Source organism: Salmo trutta, chromosome 25 (assembly GCF_901001165.1).
Source record: "Salmo trutta chromosome 25, fSalTru1.1, whole genome shotgun sequence".
NCBI classification, from domain to species: domain Eukaryota; kingdom Metazoa; phylum Chordata; class Actinopteri; order Salmoniformes; family Salmonidae; genus Salmo; species Salmo trutta.
Window position 1 is genome coordinate 33,804,721 of NC_042981.1, and position 19,880 is coordinate 33,824,600.

The 19,880-nt window shown below is 45.4% G+C and overlaps 1 protein-coding gene across 5 annotated transcripts in view; it reads left to right on the top strand.

The window, feature by feature from the left end:
* Positions 1 to 19,880, top strand: part of LOC115162467 (AT-rich interactive domain-containing protein 1B) — a 227,254-nt gene that overhangs the window by 16,149 nt on the left and 191,225 nt on the right. For all 5 annotated transcript variants that reach the window (XM_029713784.1, XM_029713786.1, XM_029713789.1 and 2 more), the window contains exon 2: positions 14,592 to 14,783. In XM_029713784.1, coding sequence (XP_029569644.1) covers positions 14,592 to 14,783 — 192 coding nt within the window. The remainder of the gene's footprint in view (positions 1 to 14,591; positions 14,784 to 19,880) is intronic.

Genomic DNA, 19,880 nt, shown 5'->3' on the forward strand with positions numbered 1-19,880 from the left:
ACAGAAGAGGACACAGATGATGTCATATGTCCTAATGTATGGGTATTGTGGAGTCCTGTGAATGTGTATTTCAGGGGTAAATAGTGCTTGAGAGAGGCCCTATTCTCCCAGTGTTAGGGTCCCCCTGCCTTCTGCCTGTGCTGATGTTTAGTTGGGCATGCAGCTAGCTCTGGTTTCTGCATGTCGGGCGCCTCCGCCCCATCTATTCCCTGTTGGTTCCCTGCTCAGGCCTGTCACGTGTACCATTGGGCTAAACTATGGGCCCTGTGTGCATCAGAAAGCATTATGCATAATGGCCTTTCCACATATCATTCTCCCCGTGTTATGACACTTATTTTATGACTGCTTACATATCAAATATTTAAATAAACAGAATAGGGGCTGGTTGATGCCGAGGGGGGGAAAGACATTCATTTCCAAGCGCACAGGCTGCAGGCAGGCAGCGAGAAATAAAGAGAGAAGGGGGGGGGGCAGTGGAGAGAAGGGAGAGAGAGAGAGAGGAGAAAGGCTGCAGACGCAGAGAAGAGAAATGCTTCACTTGCCTCCAATCAAAGTGGAGGAGGACGTTTTTTTGCTTACGCCTCGCAGCGGCAGGCGGGTGGCGGGCGGCGGCAGAGGGGCCATCCGTCAGCGTTTTTCCCCGGGCTGGGGCTGACGGCGGGCCCCAGTGGCTCATAAAAGCAGCCCAGCATAGTAATATCAATCGTGTGCCAAGGAGAGCGAGCGGGAGAGAAAGCGGAGGTAAAAACAGAATATAACACAACAATGTGTAAAAAAGAAAGGACAGAGAGGGAGGGAAGGGTAGCAGACTGATTTATATATCTATGTTTTTTCTGGAGAGAGAGAGAGAGAGAGAGAGAGAGAGAGGCAACAAGGAGAGCTGAGGCGTCTTGCGTCGGGAAGCGTTGGTGGCAAGCCCATTACTGTCAGGCTAATCTTAAAATAATTAATTGCGAAGTCGACGCTTTTAAAGAGTATTGTAATTGAATCCTAAATTAGGCCTGGGAAAGAGGACACGTCCTGCTTTACTGTGAGCCTGCTCCCATTCCCTCCCTCCCTCCATCTCTCCCTCCTTCCCACATGTGGAGGAGATAGAACGCGAGGCAGGAAATGCTAATGAAATGCATATTTGGGGGAAAAGGGCCATCTATAATTTAGATGTTTCTTTGAATTTGAATGATGTGTGAGTGCTGTGATTTATTTTACTTGTGGAGAGGATCATTCTATCAGGATTTTATTCTTGTAAACAAATGCGAAAAAAGGAGAATAAAAGTAGAGTAATAAAGTAAACAGAATGGAATGAATAAATTGAGCTTTTGTCATGAATAATTTGTGAGGGATGGAAGAGAAAGCCATGTTTCCTCAGAGAGATTGACATTTTGTTTTTATATTGTCACTTGTGACTGACTTGAAAGCTATTGGATATTGACCATAACATGAATTGTATATTGTTTTGCTCTACACTCACACACACACACACACACACACACACACACACACACACACACACACACACACACACACACACACACACACACACACACACACACACACACACACACACACACACACACACACACACACACATTGAACTATCTGTAGACTCCAAGCCTCCATCTAACTGAGGTATGTTTTGAGTGGAGCCCTCAGCCAGTGGTCCTAGTAGAGGAATGGCGGCTTGCTCAGAGCCTTTAACCTTTCTGGGAAGGGGGTTCCGCTAGAGGAACACCTGGCCTACAGCCAGTGAAATTGCAGGGCACCAAATTCAAACAACAGAAATCTCAAAATTAAAATTCCTCAAACATACAAGTATTATACACCATTTTAAAGATAAACTTCTCGTTAATCCAACCACAGTGTCCGATTTCAAAAAGGCTTTACGGTGAAAGCACACCGTGCGATTATGTTAGGTCAGCGCCAAGCCACAAAAAACCATACAGCCATTTTCCAAAGAAGGAGAGGTGTCACAAAAGTCTGAAATAGCGTTAAAATTAATCCCTAACCTTTGATGATCTTCACCGGATGGCACTCCCAGGACTCCATGTTAGACAATAAATGTTTGTTTTGTTCGATAAAGTTAATCTTTATGTCCAAAAACCTAATTTGAAATTGCCGTGTTATGTTCAGAAATGCATTGTCTCAAACAAACATCCGGTGAAAATGCAGAGAGCCACATCAAATTACAGAAATACTCATCATAAATATTGATATAAGATACAAGTGTTATACATACGATTAAAGATACACTTCTTGTTAATCCATCTTTATGTCCAAATACCTCCTTTTTTCCTGCGCGTTTAGTCCAGTAATCCAAATGCACAAAGCGCGGGCACAAAGTCTAGACAAAAAGTCAAAAAAGTTCAATTTGAGTTCGTAGAAACATGTCAAACGATGTTTCTAATCAATCCTTAGGGTGTTTTTTTCATAAATATTCAATAATGTTTCAACCGGACAATACTGTTTTCATTAGAAAGGAAAGGGAACGGAGCTCGCGCTCACGGCCACGCGCATGACTAAACTAAAGGCTTTCAGCTGGGCCATCTGCTTAGAGTGCTCTTATTCGCTCCCCTTTCACAGTAGAAGCCTGAAACAATTTCTACAGACTGTTGACATCTAGTGAAAGCCTTAGGAAGTGCAATCTGACCCCACAGACACTGGATATTCGATAGGCATTCACTTGAATACTACAAACCTCAGAATTCCCACTTCCTGGTTGGATTTTTTTCTCAGGTTTTCGCCTGCCATATGAGTTCTGTTATACTCACAGACATTATTTTAACAGTTTTGGAAACTTTAGAGTGTTTTCTATCCAAATCTATATGCATATTCTAGCTTCTGGGCCTGAGTAACAGGCAGTTTACTCTGGGCACGCTTTTCATCCAAACTTCCCAATGCTGCCCCCTATCCCTAAAGAGTTTAAACTGTAAAAGCAGCTCAATGTGCTTCCATTTACCCCTGCTGCCTCCCAGATGGGCTGCCTGCCTGCCTGCACTACAACCCCTGTCTGGCCTGCTGGATCAAAGCTCCGGGACGGGGCTGCCCTCCATAAAACGTCTGCCTTCTCTGTGACTTGACAATAGTGTTGGCTTTGAGGTTAGATAGAGAGTTTGAGCTCCATGGGGAAAAATGGGAACCCTTATGGTGAGACCTAAACCATTTGTGTTGGGTGTGTAGCTTACTGCTGGGTCTGTATTGGGCGTACTGAGACTATTAGAATAAATAGTGTAAGACGGACTCCTCTCCCTATTATTCTCTTTCTATCTATGGATCAAACAACACATTCCACCTACAGTATAAGTATTGCCAAGTGTCTGTCCACTGTCCAAGACAAATACACATGGTAAAATGAAACAGACTGAGCAGTGCAATTTAAGGATTTGCTTTGGACTTTCTCAGTGCTTTAATATGTCTATGCTTTAAAAACACAGCAATAAAATGTGTTATGGTTGAAGTCTATTAAAAGTAACAGAAATGAAGGTGATTCTTTCTGCCACCTAATTGTTTGTCCAGAGCAGGGCGCATATTGACAGTGTAAGTGTTTATGAATAAAGCATTAGTTAACTGTTCCACAGCCTTAGGCTTTAGTGGCCCTTCTTCAGGCTGAGAGGGGCCTGGGTGTGTGCTGGCTGGAGCCTGGGTGTGTGGTGGCAGGAGCCTGGGTGTGTGGTGGCTGGAGCCTGGGTGGGTGGCTGGAGCCTGGGTGGGTGGCTGGAGCCTGGGTGTGTGGCTGGAGCCTGGGTGTTAGGCTGGAGCCTGGGTGTGTGGCTGGAGCCTGGGTGTGTGGCTGGAGCCTGGGTGTGTGGCTGGAGCCTGGGTGTTAGGCTGGAGCCTGGGTGTGTGGCTGGAGCCTGGGTGTGTGGCTGGAGCCTGGGTGTGTGGCTGGAGCCTGGGTGGGTGGCTGGAGCCTGGGTGTGTGGTGGCTGGAGCCTGGGTGGGTGGTGGCTGGAGCCTGGGTGGGTGGTGGCTGGAGCCTGGGTGGGTGGCTGGAGCCTGGGTGTGTGGTGGCTGGAGCCTGGGTGGGTGGCTGGAGCCTGGGTGGGTGGTGGCTGGAGCCTGGGTGTGTGGTGGCTGGAGCCTGGGTGGGTGGTGGCTGGAGCCTGGGAGTGTGGTGGCTGGAGCCTGGGTGTGTGGTGGCTGGAGCCTGGGTGTGTGGCTGGAGCCTGGGTGTGTGGTGGCTGGAGCCTGGGTGGGTGGCTGGAGCCTGGGTGGGTGGTGGCTGGAGCCTGGGTGGGTGGTGGCTGGAGCCTGGGTGGGTGGCTGGAGCCTGGGTGTGTGCTGGCTGGAGCCTGGGAGTGTGGTGGCTGGAGCCTGGGTGTGTGGTGGCTGGAGCCTGGGTGTGTGGCTGGAGCCTGGGTGTGTGGTGGCTGGAGCCTGGGTGGGTGGCTGGAGCCTGGGTGGGTGGTGGCTGGAGCCTGGGTGGGTGGCTGGAGCCTGGGTGTGTGGTGGCTGGAGCCTGGGTGGGTGGCTGGAGCCTGGACATGCATTAGGCTTTAGGCCAGCTGTCACTGATTGCTCAGCACCACCAGCCCATATTCTCATCCAGCTTGCTGATAGATTCAGAGGTCTTAAGTGATTGGAAGCGGCCTGGGCTGAGCACGCTGACCTGGGGTGGCCTGGAGAGGCTGTGGGAGTCACAGCCAGCCCATTTCCGGGGCACTCCTAGGTCGACCAGCCCATTCAGCCAGGGGCACAAGGCTTTATGAGGACAATCAACCCCCTGACGCTTTTGCCTTGTGCTGCTTGGGAGGGGGGTGACGGGGGGACCAGGTTTATTGTTACACGCACACACACACACACACACACACACACACACACACACACACACACACACACACACACACACACACACACACACACACACACACACCCTCTCCAACCCCCTCTCCATCCAGCCTCAATGTCTGAATGCAGTGTGCATTGCGATCAATTCACCAGCCTGCTGTTGCCTCATCCATACAATGTCCTGGCAGTTATACACGAACAGCAGCCAGCGCATTTATGAAGGAAAATAAAAAAAATAATGAAAATATATTATTTTCCAATTAACTTTGTAAATTTCCCGCTGAGCTATCAGACAGTCGCTGTGAGGAGTCCGATAATGAAATCAATTTGGTTTAAATTGTTTCAGGTGACTTTTAATGAGTATCTAATAGCCGCCTGAGGATAGAAGGTCAGGATATCTGTTTGTTGTTTTATAAGTAATTGATGGCTCCGCTGAAAACATGGATATCCAGAGAGGACTGGGCTGGGGCCCAAAACACAGAGCACGACGACATTCTGCCATTCCCCGTAGAGAATTGGTGATTCTCTTGGACCGCACCATGGCTTTGAATGCTGTACTTGAGAAGTGATGGAACGTGGTACGCCAAATGGATTGATGAATACCTAAGGGTTAAAACATTGCCATTATAATTAAGGGGCATGTTTTATACTGTAGTAGTGCGCAGTCTTCCATTTTCCTAATCCTCTACTTGAGGCCATGCTCGTCTTGCTCTGTGGTTACGGCGGCAGCAGAATAGCCTGTTTATTATTACAGCTAGACACAGAGAGGCTGATGGATGAAGGAGAGAGTATAGTTCTGCCCAGAGGAGCCTTTAGCTTCATTTGTGTATCTATTGCTCCTCTTAATATTCACTTATGTATTTTTCCCCTTCTCTGAACACATTACCGGGGAATAGCCATTGCTAATTCATAAACACGCTTGATAATTCTGCCTCATTTATAGTTATTGGAGCCGTAAACTATTACTTCCCCTTCCAGACCATTCTATTAGCCTAGATGGTAATTCCCCTGAATAACTAGTGTATATTTAATATCAGTGTTTATGGCGGGCCTGGTCTCTAAAGAGAGAGAAAAAAAAACACTGCAGATTTTTTTGATAAACAAATACAGTGAGGGGGAAAAAAGTATTTGATCCCCTGCTGATTTTGTACGTTTGCCCACTGACAAAGGAATGATCAGTCTATAATTTTAATGGTAGGTTTATTTGAACAGTGGGAGACAGAATAACAACAACAAAAATCCAGAAAAACGCATGTCAAAAATGTTATCAATTGATTTGCATTTTAATGAGGGAAATAAGTATTTGACCCCCTCTCAATCAGAAAGATTTCTGGCTCCCAGGTGTCTTTTATATAGGTAACGAGCTGAGATTAGGAGCACACTCTTAAAGGGAGTGCTCCTAATCTCAGTTTGTTACCTGTATAAAAGACACCTGTCCACAGAAGCAATCAATCAATCAGATTCCAAACTCTCCACCATGGCCAAGACCAAAGAGCTCTCCAAGGATGTCAGGGACAAGATTGTAGACCTACACAAGGCTGGAATGGGCTACAAGACCATCGCCAAGCAGCTTGGTGAGAAGGTGACAACAGTTGGTGCGATAATTCGCAAATGGAAGAAAGACAAAAGAACTGTCAATCTCCCTCGGCCTGGGGCTCCATGCAAGATCTCACCTCGTGGAGTTGCAATGATCATCAATGATCTCAAGGCAGCTGGGACCATAGTCACCAAGAAAACAATTGGTAACACACTACGCCGTGAAGGACTGAAATCCTGCAGCGCCCGCAAGGTCCCCCTGCTCAAGAAAGCACATATACATGCCCGTCGGAAGTTTGCCAATGAACATCTGAATGATTCAGAGGACAACTGGGTGAAAGTGTTGTGGTCAGATGAGACCAAAATGGAGCTCTTTGGCATCAACTCAACTCGCCGTGTTTGGAGGAGGAGGTATGCTGCCTATGACCCCAAGAACACCATCCCCACCGTCAAACATGGAGGTGGAAACATTATGCTCTGGGGGTGTTTTTCTGCTAAGGGGCAGGACAACTTCACCGCATCAAAGGGACGATGGACGGGGCCATGTACCGTCAAATCTTGGGTGAGAACCTCCTTCCCTCAGCCAGGGCATTGAAAATGGGTCGTGGATGGGTATTCCAGCATGACAATGACCCAAAACACACGGCCAAGGCAACAAAGGAGTGGCTCAAGAAGAAGCACAGTAAGGTCCTGGAGTGGCCTAGCCAGTCTCCAGACCTTAATCCCATAGAAAATCTGTGGAGGGAGCTGAAGGTTCAAGTTGCCAAACGTCAGCCTCGAAACCTTAATGACTTGGAGAAGATCTGCAAAGTGGAGTGGGACAAAATCCCTCCTGAGATGTGTGCAAACCTGGTGGCCAACTACAAGAAATGTGTGACCTCTGTGATTGCCAACAAGGGTTTTGCCACCAAGTACTAAGTCATGTTTTGCAGAGGGGTCAAATACTTATTTCCCTCATTAAAATGCAAATCATTTTATAACATTTTTGACATGCGTTTTTCTGTATTTTTTGTGTTTTTCTGTCTCTCACTGTTCAAATAAACCTACCATTAAAATTATAGACTGATCATTTCTTTGTCAGTGGGCAAACGTACAAAATCAGCAGGGGATCAAATACTTTTTTCCCTCACTGTAGCCTCCTATCCTCCCTGGAGCAATGGAGTTATTGTTGTGTTTTCCCCTCTTTCATATGGCTGGGGCCGTCCGGCTCGACGTCTCATCTCTCCAGCAGCATGCCTCTCTGCCTGGCCTGCCTGGCTCTCCGTCTCTGACTGACTGGGAGGAAAGCGGAGCACATTCCTCTCGTGCCACGACTGCCCTCCCTTACATGAAATAACTGTGTGGCGGCTGAAGCTCTTTCTCAGGGTTTCTGCTGACAGGAAGTGAAGAGTCTAGCACTCCAACACAGCGCAGGCCAGCTCCTCAGAGAGGCTGGGAGAGACAGGCAGCGTCCGCCTCCTCTTCCTCCTCCTCTACATCAATATTAGCTCTCCTGTAAGACTCCTCAGACACCAGCTAGCCGGCCAGCCAGACAGCAGAGATAGGTCTCATCATCTATTTATGTGGCTCTGAGGATTTAACGGTAGAATGAATGGGTGCATCTGCTGGCAGTGGCACTACCATTGCAGACCTGGCATAACACTGACAATTCATTACTGTTGACTGACTGGCGAGGGATACAGGATACTGGCATGGATCTGGTGTGGCGAGAGCTGGGCTGGTTGTTGGCAGAATCTTCGTCCAAGTTGTTTGGGTCCAAGCTGTTTTGAATGTGTCTCTTTCTGTTAAGTTCTTTATTTGTTTTCATTCTGTGCTGGCGTGTGTCCGTCGTCGCACACCTCTCGTTTTGTCATTGAGCTTTTTTTCCCCCTCAGTCTCAGTCTTTTTCCAGGAGGAAAAGAGTTCCTGCCATCGTCTGACCCCAATCTCTCCTCAGACAGATGAGCTCCCCTCCCCTCCCTCTCTCCCCCTCGCCCCCCTCCATCCCTCCTCTGTTGCCTGCTCTAATGACGGCTGCGTGCTCGCCGTGAGGAACCAAACGCTCAGCCACTTTTCCTTAGCGCAGGGGGGATGCGTTCGCAGACGCACAGGGATGTGTTGTAAATATTGGTGTTAAATGCGGAGGGCACTCTCACCGACTGGCACCTTAGCAGCCTCAGCTTCCTAACACCAGGGAGAGCAATTACCAGCATGATCTCAACACAATAGTATGATGTTACTGCTGCTGCCTGCCTGCCTGCCTGCATGACAACACACTCTTATCTGCCTCCTCTCTCTCTCTCTCTCTCTCTACCTCTATATCTGTCTCTCGCTTTCTATCTCGTTCTATTCTCTCTCTCGCTATCTATCTGGCTCTCTTTCTCTGTCTTTCTTCTTCTCTCAGTCTCTCCTCTCTCTGTCCCTCCCTCTCTCCCTCTCTGTGATAATTTCATGCTTCTCATTCGTAGCCGGCCTTCATACCTAGCTGCCTGTGCCACCCAGAACTGAGCCTGTTGGGCTGAGCAAAGCCAATTTGCCCCGCCACGACTCCCCACGGACCATTCACACGCTCACCGCTGACATTTGTAAAGCGACGCTTTGCAGCGCGGCGAGGTCTCATGTGTCAAGCGGAATGAGATTTTGTATTTAGAAAGATTCACCGACAAACTTTCAGTCCTGGGAAAGCTTCTGCTTCTTTACACTGCCGGGGAACGTGGACCACACGGTCAATGTTGTTGTCGGGTTATTTAACCGTTTACCAGCAGAGTACGGTGCAGTTACAGGCTGAATGTTGTGCGGAGCCCCTCTGTAACATTACTTTAGAAGATGCATGACACAAGACCGTTCAGGCTAGTAGTTCAATATCAGTGACTGTGTAAAAGACTGGACAAGAGCTTTTATCTGTATTTATTCCAAAGAATGCATGTATTCAACATTTGCTGTCAGATTATCCTTCACTGTGTATTTTGCTGTCATCGTGACTGGGCAACGAAGAGTTAACCTGCCTGCTCCTCTCCTCTCCGCTTGATGACATCGGTATTGTCTTTGCATCCATGAAATTAATTTTCTAATCTTAGTCAGCAGGAGTGGGGAATTTGCACACATTAATATGGAAGTGGATCTCCCCTCCCCTCCCCAACCCTGCAGTCTCTTCCTCCCTGTTCTCTTCAGTATGAAACAGCGGGCCGTAACCGTCTGTGTTTCGGGCTAACGCAGCGCTTTGTACTGCAGGAACACAGCTATGTGGTTTCATAGGAAGCGGCGGATTTTGTGCTTCTTTACTTGGAAAGGATGTCATTCAGATTGTCTGTTGTTTCTGTGTCTGCATGTCAATTCTCAGGGGACAGGGCTTGGTGCAATGGATGGAGAATGATATCCGTCTACAGTATAGCTAATTACATTAAACATCGGTGATTGGTTCTCTTTGTTTCTTGTGATGTGCACATAGTGTTATTAATCTGGTATCCAGTATGATGTATGGACACATGCTCACTATGCTGTGAGGCTTGGGACTGGACCCGAGCAGCCAACAACAGCTAGCCAACAGGGCTTTTCTCTGGGTGGGCTCAGACCTCGCTCCTCTCCCTCTGGACCATCCATCCAGCTCAGCCTTGGACCAAACCCATGCCAGAGGAGAGAGGATAAACACAGGTTAGCAGCTGTGGCTGGTGCGACAATCTTTCTGTTGGAGGGAGGTGGTGATTTGGTCGTCTGTGTGGAGGACAGGACAGGGAGGGTCACTGTGACTGGCCTGACTGCAGTGTTGGATCCATGTGGGTGTGTGTTTGTGAGCTGGGCTGACACACACACACACACACACACACACACACACACACACACACACACACACACACACACACACACACACACACACACACAGAAACACAATCACACACACAGACAGACACACACACACACACACACACGCACACACAGAAACACAATCACACACACACACACACACATAGAAACACAATCACACACACACACACACACACAGAAACACAATCACACACACACACACACACACACACACACACACACACAGACAGAAACACAATCACACACACAGACAGACACACACACACACACGCACACACAGAAACACAATCACACACACACACACACAGAAACACAATCACACACACACACACACACACACACACAATCCCACCACCGCGTATAGGAGGCAAACAGTTAAATTAGCCAATAAATCTTTGATTTATGTACCCACATTCAAAATGAAATTATAATAATAACCATTAAATCATATTGCTTTTATGTCTATTTAATTTTTATTAGTAAATTCTGTTGTTTTATAATTCACATTTCACATTATTTTGTGGCGAGTGTTTTGTTTTTGCTGATTAACAACTTTGCACATTAAAGTGAAAGACTGAAACCATTTTGAAGTCATAAAATCAGAGTCAATAGAAGTCTGAAAAGCAATTTAACAGGTTTCACCCGATACTAATTTTGCTCGTGTTCTTTCTTAATAGCTTTGTTTTGCAATAAGCTCACGAGAGTTGGAAACTGCAGGGGAGTTCATCAATTGAATTTCAGATTTAGTATTGTCTCTTAACACCTCAATTGAATGGCATGCCCAGATGAACAAAACTGAAAATACATTGGAACAAATAAAAGCAATTTTACTCCATTCCCTGTGACTGTTTTATTTACAGTCCCTTTTGGCGAATACATGATTCAATTCATATTATTCATCTCTTTTCAAAAGTACAGATGTTTCTCCAAGGGACAAAAGTTCCTCATCGACGGTAGTCGTTCGGTATAGTATGAACTATATAGTTGACTCATCCCCAGACATAGGCCTAGTTTGGGATGACATCTCATTTGATGGAACTTTACAGGACAGCATTGGAAAAACATTTCAATCATTTTAGGAGATGTAAAATCAGTTCAGTAAATCAAGTTATGTTGCTGCAGCCTCCATGGCTTGCAGTTATGGTGTAACTTTAAGAGGTAACTCTTAGACGTTTCAGCGTTTCTCTGTCTCCTTCCAATTTATTTCTGTGTGTGTTTCCTTCCCGAATCTCAGGAGCCCTAATTCTTCGTCTTAGTGTAGCAGTGGCATTTTGAACTTGGAAGTGACACGAGGAGATTTGTTCAAGTTGCACTCAGCGTTTTGGGGAAAAGGGGACCCACTTGAGATGAACGGAGGAGGAGAGTGGAAGGAGGGAGGGAGTGGAGGAGAGGGGAGAGAGGGAGGAAGGTGCGACCTGAGTGTGTCTCATATCGGAGCAGAGTGAGCAGCACGGTGCCCTGGATGTGTGGATTGAAGAGCGGTACCCTTTAGCCATTTGCCTGTCTAATTAATAGGAGTGTTAGGCAGGCAGGCAAGGAGGGGAAGGCAGACACAGTGCTGCAGGTAGGGAGACAGGCAGGGAGGGGAAGGCAGACACACTGCTGCAGGTAGGGAGACAGGCAGGGAGGGGAAGGCAGACACACTGCTGCAGGTAGGGAGACAGGCAGGGAGGATACAGAAGTACCCAAAGTGGCTATTATGTGTTCTAGGTTTAAAGAGGGTCATGTGGATAATGATATTCCTCCAAAACAATATTGTTCCAAAAAAATGAAACTCTGAACCTCACACATTTGGGTGTACTTTATATAATAGGCTTTTATCGTTCTCGTGTATGTGTGATTATTTGGCTTTATCTAAAAATATAAATGCAACATGTAAAGTGTTGGTCTCATGTTTCATGATCTGAAATAAAAGATCCCAGAAATGTTGCAAATGCACAAAAAGTTTTGTGCACACATTTCTTTACAACCGCAGATCACGTTGATTGGCTGGGCTTTGCTCCCCAGTGGGTGGGCCTGGCTGTTAAGTGGGTGGGCCTATGCCCTCCCAGGCCCAACCATGGCTGCACCCCTGCCCAGTCATGTGAAATTCATAGATTAGGGTCTAATGAATTTATTTCAATTGACTGATTTCCTTATATGAACTGTAACTCAGTAAAATCTTTTAAATTGTTGCATGTTGCGTTTATATTTTTGTTCAGTGTATGTGGTACCCAGATAATGGGTTCTTAACCTTAAACCTTTACATCACATTGTCGTAGGAATCAGATGTTACACAGTAGACATATTGTGTTAGAGTGTATTTTTTTGACATTCTCTAAATGTTTAAATGAGTGGGAAATAGATGTAATTGCTGCAATAGTTTGTGAGTGGGCAACATATAATATTATCCAAAATTGACATTATTTTGCCATATAAAATTATTTTATAATGTGCTAATTTCCCTAATGTGGACAGTTTGTGTTACCACCTTACATATGGTCACATTTTTTACCTCATACAATTGAGTGAAATTACCTCAGATTGTTGATGTTAATATACCAGTTTATGTTCAAGATAAAACTAAACAGTTTGCTTTAAACATATTAATATCTTTGGTTTGGTACCGTTCATTTTGTTGTACGCGCCTGTCTGTCACAGGACTTAGAAAGCAGTTGTCATTTTCAAATAGCAAGGAAAAAACGGGGAGCTCCCTTTTCTAAAAGTTGCTGGCCACATGTAAATATACGGATTTGACAGTCAAGCTGTCACTCAAATGAGAGCCCTTCCACTATTTAGAACGACCTGTGGAGAGATGATTCGTGGAAATTATCCAGTAAAAAAAAGTGCTGTTTCCTTTTTCATATTGGCCATCTACCGTAAACATCTTCCCACAAGGAGATGAGTTGCTAAATGGATAGTTGGTTCTCGTCTATCGCTGGGTAGTATACCAACGTTCGTTGTGGTTTGTCTTTTAGAAGAGCACGAATGGCACATGTAAAGGCAGCGAATCATCCCAGTTCCATTGGTTCTCACACAATATCAATGTGAGTGATTCATTTGTTTGTGCTATTGATTATAGAAGAACAAGCTCATCAATTCCAGCTTCAAGTGGACACTTGACTAATGTTGACACGTGTGCAGTTTATAAGGTACTAATTGAGCAAAATACTAGTAATCTGAACACAAATCAGATCCGTATGTGTTGACAGTCATTTTCAATTTTTGTTCTTCAAAAACTCTCGACATATTTCAGCTAATCCATTATTAATGTGGACATTTCATATTCTTTTAACATTATTTTTCAACATTGAATCTACTTCGTTAGGTCCGATCGACTGAATGAGCCCAGAAACACGCTGTGATTGGTTGATTTTGATAAATAGTCGTGAAATTGTGAAAATGTGTTTGTCTTGCCTACACGTGCTGTAGTAACAGTTTTCCGGGCTTTGCTCCACATACTTATACAACATATTCAGTAGCATATCTCTTTTCGATATGTGGTCACTGTGGTCAACAGGCAGGGGGAGTCGCTGGTCGTGGTCCTTAGTCTGTGGGTACAGTCAGTGGTTTTGGCAAATGTGTGGTTAGTTGGAGAGGTGATTGGTTGCAGAACAAGCTACAAAGAGCAGGCAACAGAAAACACCATCCATCACTCCCTTCTCACAGACTATTGACTTATTTTTTTATATGATTTTTTATGACATATTGCATTTACTACATAAAAGTGTTTGAAAAAACATTGTATAACTTTCCCCAACTGAATGAATGCCTTGGTATTTGCTCCGTGACATGTCTCCTGGATATTGTCCCTTGATTAGCAGCCAGGCAGCATGTGCAATTCTGCTTCTCCCAACAGGGTTGGTTCAGGCCTTATTGAGTGGAGATGTGAAGCTATTGTTGATGGAGGCAGGAGATGAGCCACACGTAGCCCCATGTCTGTCTGAGACAGACAGCGGGAACACATGTCATAAATCATCCATGATGCAGCACAGCGGAGAGGAGACATCACACTACACATAATCTGCCTTGCTCACGAATCCACAATACAGGTGACGGATTAACAGCCTGACATTTTGGCTACGATTTTCCCGTTAACTCACCGGGATCCAGAAAAGAACCTGTAAATGTGAATGTGAAATACTTGAAAGGAATAGATTGCTCCTGGCACCTCTCTCTTTTCAGGTTCAGTGTGCTGTGTAACAGTTGTTCAAACAGAAGAAGGGTATTTGACAAACAGAAGTATTTGATATTACTGTTATATTATACCCCTGTAGTCCACTAACCAGTTCTGGATATGGACTAGATTCAGCCAGAGAACCCTTTGTAGGGAGGTCTAGGCCCAGGGGCATCAACCCCCTGGAGAGATTTGACAGTGAATCATGTATTTTGGTGCGCTCTTAACTGCATATGGTATGAATAGATTTTCTAAAAGTATTGCTATAAAAAGTGGCACTAACCCTTTTCTGTCCCTTCTCCTGTGTTCCCCCTAGGTGGCTTCCGTGGACTTCATGGCTATGAAGCGCTCCCATCTCTACGGGATGGGCAACAACCCCTACTCTCAGCAGCAGGGCGGGCCCTACCCCAGCCAGCCATACGGATCGCCCGCTACACACAGATACCCAATGGGAATGCAGGGGAGGGGCCAGGCGGGCATGGGCGGGATGCAGTACCCTCAACAGCAGGTATGTACACTATGTCCATATGAGGAAGATGCTTTAAAATTGTGCTACTGTTTTGTTGCACACTTGAGTTTGCTCACTAGGCCCAGGAGTTTGCTCCCTAGGACCACCATGCGACGTACCAGGATTTTTTTTTTTCCCTCCCTGATGGTTGACACTTGATTTGAGTGTACTTTACTACGAAACCATGCTGTGTTCTCTGAGCGTATCATGTCATGGTACAGTAGTGTGTGAGATTGACTAGTAAGTATCTCAGTGTGATTGAGAAAGCATCCTCTGTACAATAGATTACAGGACCTGTCACAGTTGTCATAAGTAGCATTACAAGGGATATTTGTTTCTCATTTGGAACACTATCTTTTGTGTTTCATTTCAGATTTAGCCCAAAGTGCCATGCAGTGCCACCGCTCTTATTTCCTTGGCTGGCATCTGGAATTGTCAGCGGTGTTCATCAATGCGTTCCCCATTGTCTCGCTCTGAAATGGGCTGTAGTGTCTGTAGTGTGATGAAACCAAACCCAGTACTGGGAAGTCATTCTAGCAACAGTCAAAATCTGTATCGCACAGCCCAGAGTTTCACTTCACTCAGACAATGATTCAGTGTTCAAAACAATTATGTGTTTCCCTGTATAACACACGCTAATCCTATTTGGTGTGTCATGACTGTCCACGAGAATCCAAATAGGTCAGATCAGTTTTGCAATGAATAACTTCAATCAGACCCCCTCTCACCCTAGAGGGGGAAGCAAATAACTAGTGGGGGTTAACAACTCACGCCCTGTTGTAAATCAAGGGAGAAGATTCAACCCTGCGCTCTGTTTCAACAGACTTTTTCCCGCTGAAACTCTAACACGTTCAAAAGCGAATGCTGGAACAATATTTCTAACATAGAACGTGGGGAACGGTCAGAGGCGATCTAAAGAACACAAATGTAATTTTGTTTGTTCTTTTGTGATGTCATTAAAAATGTTACGTTTCCATACTCCACGTTGTGCATGTATATATGAACAATTTTGAATGTGTTTTTGTTAAGAGTGGGATGTGATTTGAGAAGCTATAAGAGATAATTGTTTTACCTAACTTTTCACAGTGAGTAGTTACCGCCCGGAGTGAGGTCAGGGAGCGTGCCAGCCTGCCAGAACCGCTTCTTTCCAACAAACTGTATAAATTATGTGTTAAGAAAAAAACACACCAGGCCAGAAAAACGTGGAGCTGCATCTGCATGTTTAAAGTGGTTTCTACTTTGAATCTCAAAACAAGGTGGAGATGATAAACTCACCTCCTGGACAATCATTGGCACGGCTGACTAGCTGTCCTAAGTAAAGTATCTTAGAAAGCGAATTTAAGAAGGGCCATCCTGTTACTCTGCTCAAACCATCGACACGGCTGGCTAGCCTATCTTAAAAGAAGCATCTTCAAGAGCGAATGGAAGGAAATTCAACTCTGTAGTTCTGTTCAGGACTACACGACAAGTCATCGGATACCGGACAACTACAAAAGAGAACAACAGTAGAAGACTTGTTGGAACCATTTTGGACAATCAGAGCCTTACAAGCGTGCCACAAAAAGGCCCAACCCCCTTTCCAAGGCTGCCCTGTTCACCGAGAGATCCCCGGTGAACCCAGGCATTTCATGTAAATACATTCATGATTTCTTACTCAAAGCGGGTGGCGATTTGTGTGCGAAGTAAATGGTTACTGTAGGTGAGAGTAGTTTCTGAATGTACCAATGTTAAGTGGCTCTGTCCCTCTCTCTCCCTCTCTTCTTTAAACAAGCAGCCATGTTGTTGTCATTCCACTAGGGACCTGTTGTTTTCAGCATATTAAGTCTCTAGTCAATAACCGGTGCAAGGTGTGTGTATTTATCCTGTGTTCCCATTGAATTAGTAAGTAAAAAAATTATTAAACCAATTTGTGTAGTACTGAATAATAAGTAAGGCTCGAGTTTTTGCAGATGCAAGGAGGTTATGACTGTTCAGAATGGTGATATTATACGAGGTTATGATTATTAAGATGTGATTGGTAAAGACCTTTTAGAGTTAAATTTGGGAGATGGTAACTCTTAAAGAACCGCTCTCGTGGTGCCCCAGATCCTAATGAGTTAATTGTTACATGATTAATATAATTGGGTAACAATTAAAAATAGTTAGTTAATTAGATAAATAACAGTCTTCAGATGAATGTTAAAGTCAAGTCACGACAGGTGTAAGAGTGTGTGTGTGTTTGTTTGTATGTGTGCGTACATGCATGTGTGGGGGTCTACGTACATGCATGTGTGTAGTGAGTTAGAGATACTGTATATCTCAATACAGAGACTAGGACAATGGCTCAGTCAGTTTGGTTGGTTGGTTGAAAGCAGGCCAGTCTATTCTGGGTAGAATGCGCTCGTCCCCCTGCTGTACTGCTATATTTAACCTGGCCTGATGGTCTGAGTTTTAATGTGTCTCGCCAAGTTTTGTTGCCCACATAGTGAGAGGACAGATGATATTGAAGAGGACAGACAGACTTCATTCTTTCTGATTACATTTATATAAAAAATGTATGCACACATGCGCACCCACACACTCAGACCCAATGCATTATTATAAATTTTTTTACCCCTTTTTCTCCCCAATTTCGTGGTATCCAATTGGTAGTTTCAGTCTTGTCTCATCGCTGCAACTCCCGTACAGACTCGGGAGAGGCAAAGGTCGAGAGCCGTGCGTCCTCCAAAAGGCAACCCAACCAAGCCGCACTGCTTCTTGACACAATGTCCACTTAACCCGGAAGCCAGACACACCAATGTATCTGAGGAAGCACTATACACCTGGTGACCGTGGCAGCTTGCACTGCGCCAGGCCCGCCACTAGTGCGCGATGGGACAAGGACATCCCTGCAGGCCAAACCCTCCCCTAACCCAGACGACGCTTTGCCAATTGTGCGCCGCCCCATGGGTCTCCCGGTCGCGGCCGGCTGCGACAGAGTCTGGACTCGAACCCAGAATCTCTAGTGGCACAGCCTTAGACCACTGCGCCACTCGGGAGGCCAGACCCATTGTAGTCTGAAGTAAATGCTGTACACAGTACTACCCAGTAATCCACACTGTTCATAAAGCAGTGTAGACTGCTTTATGAACTGTGTCGTTTAGACTGTTTTCATTATTTACTCTCCCATTCTCATGTTCAATATTAGCTCTACACTATGTTATTCTCATTGTTGTCCCTGATTATAGCTGGACCCTAGGGTCTATCCAGCGCGTGTGTGTGTGTGTGTGTGTGTGTGTGTGTGTGTGTTGTGTGTGTGCGCAGAGACCACGTCAGAGACTTCCTTGCTGTAGGCTGCTTCTGGCTCGCTCCGATGACATCAGCACACTTCGGCTCCACATACAACAAGATCTCATAGTTTCCCTTCGAAAGTCGACGTATTATGGATGAACGTCTATTTTTGATGCATTAATTCCGCGTGGTTACAGGGTTAACTCTGGGTAGTTACTGGGTTAAAACAACTCAGAGGGTTAAGTTTAGGTATTAATCCCGAGTGGTTAAGGTTAGGGTTAAATCAACCCGCTGTTTCCATCAACTATCATTGAGTAGTATCACGGCTTGGTAGAGCATTGTGAATTGCGGAGGCGCAGTGATCTAAGCAGTGAGCTCCGGCTGCGATCATCAGTGCCAGGCAATCGTTGACATTTTTGTCGGGGTGAGCGCCGAGGGAGGCATATAATCAACATTTTCGGGACCTTTTCGAGCGTCCGAAATCACCATCTTTTTGTAGTGACCGGGCTGCCACATACACACAGGCATCAGAGACCTACTCTAGCAGAGGAGAGGGATTTTGTGAAAAAACACACGTACACAGGCTAGCCCTCACACACATATACATGAGTGGGTAGTGGACGGGCACACTAGAGCCGGGACAATACCTGTATCGCAATATTTATTTTCATGGCAAAAATGGTTTGCTATAGCTTGGAAAATAAATACATGTGACTGGATGACAACATAATGTTTGTTTCCAACATTAGGGCTGTTTTCCTAAAGAAGTTAAATCCGCTTTGTGTTTTACTTCCTTGCTACGATACTAACGAGGGTCGCGATATTGGTATCGTCCTGGCCCAAATTTCTTTTGAAAATGAAAGCTATTAAAAACGGAGTGAAAGACCATAGGGCCAGCAGATATCACAGAGACGCCACGCAGAATAATCAGACAAATAAAATGAGCTGTTATCCCTCGCTATGGCCAAGGGAAGCGTATTTCTAAATGTTTTAATTACCGTAATTTCCGGACTATTAAGCGCACGTGAATATAAGCCGCACCCACTGAATTTTAAAAAAAGCATTATTTTGAACATAAATAAGCCGCACATGTCTATAAGCTGCAGGTGCCTACCGGTACATTGAAACAAATGAACTTTACACAGGCTTTAACGAAACACGGCTTGTAACAAAAATAAATAGGCTTTAACGAAACACGGCTTGCAACAAAAATAAATAGGCTTTAACGAAACACGGCTTGTAACAAAAATAAATAGGCTTTAACGAAACACGGCTCGTAACAAAAATAAATAGGCTTTATCACTGCACTGAGGATAGGAAACTCTGTCACCACCGATAAGCCCACTATAATTGAGAATTTCAATAAGCATTTTTCTACGGCTGGCCATGCTTTCCACCTAACTACCCCTACTGCATTCAACAGCACTGCACCCCCCACAGCTACTCGCCCAAGCCTCCCCCATTTCTCCTTCTCCCAAATCCATTCAGCTGATGTTCTGAAAGAGCTGCAAAATCTGGACCCCTACAAATCAGCTGGGCTTGACAATCTGGACCCTTTCTTTCTAAAATTATCTGCCGAAATTATTGCAACCCCTATTACTAGCCTGTTCAACCTCTCTTTCGTGTCGTCTGAGATTCCCATAGATTGGAAAGCAGCTGCTGTCATCCCCCTCTTCAAAGGAGGTGACACTCTTGACCCAAGTTGCTACAGACCTATATCCATCCTACCCTGCCTTTCTAAGGTCTTCGAAAGCCAAGTCAACAAACAGATTACCGACTATTTTGAATCCCACCGCACCCTCTCCGCTATGCAATCTGGTTTCAGAGCTGGTCATGGGTGCACCTCAG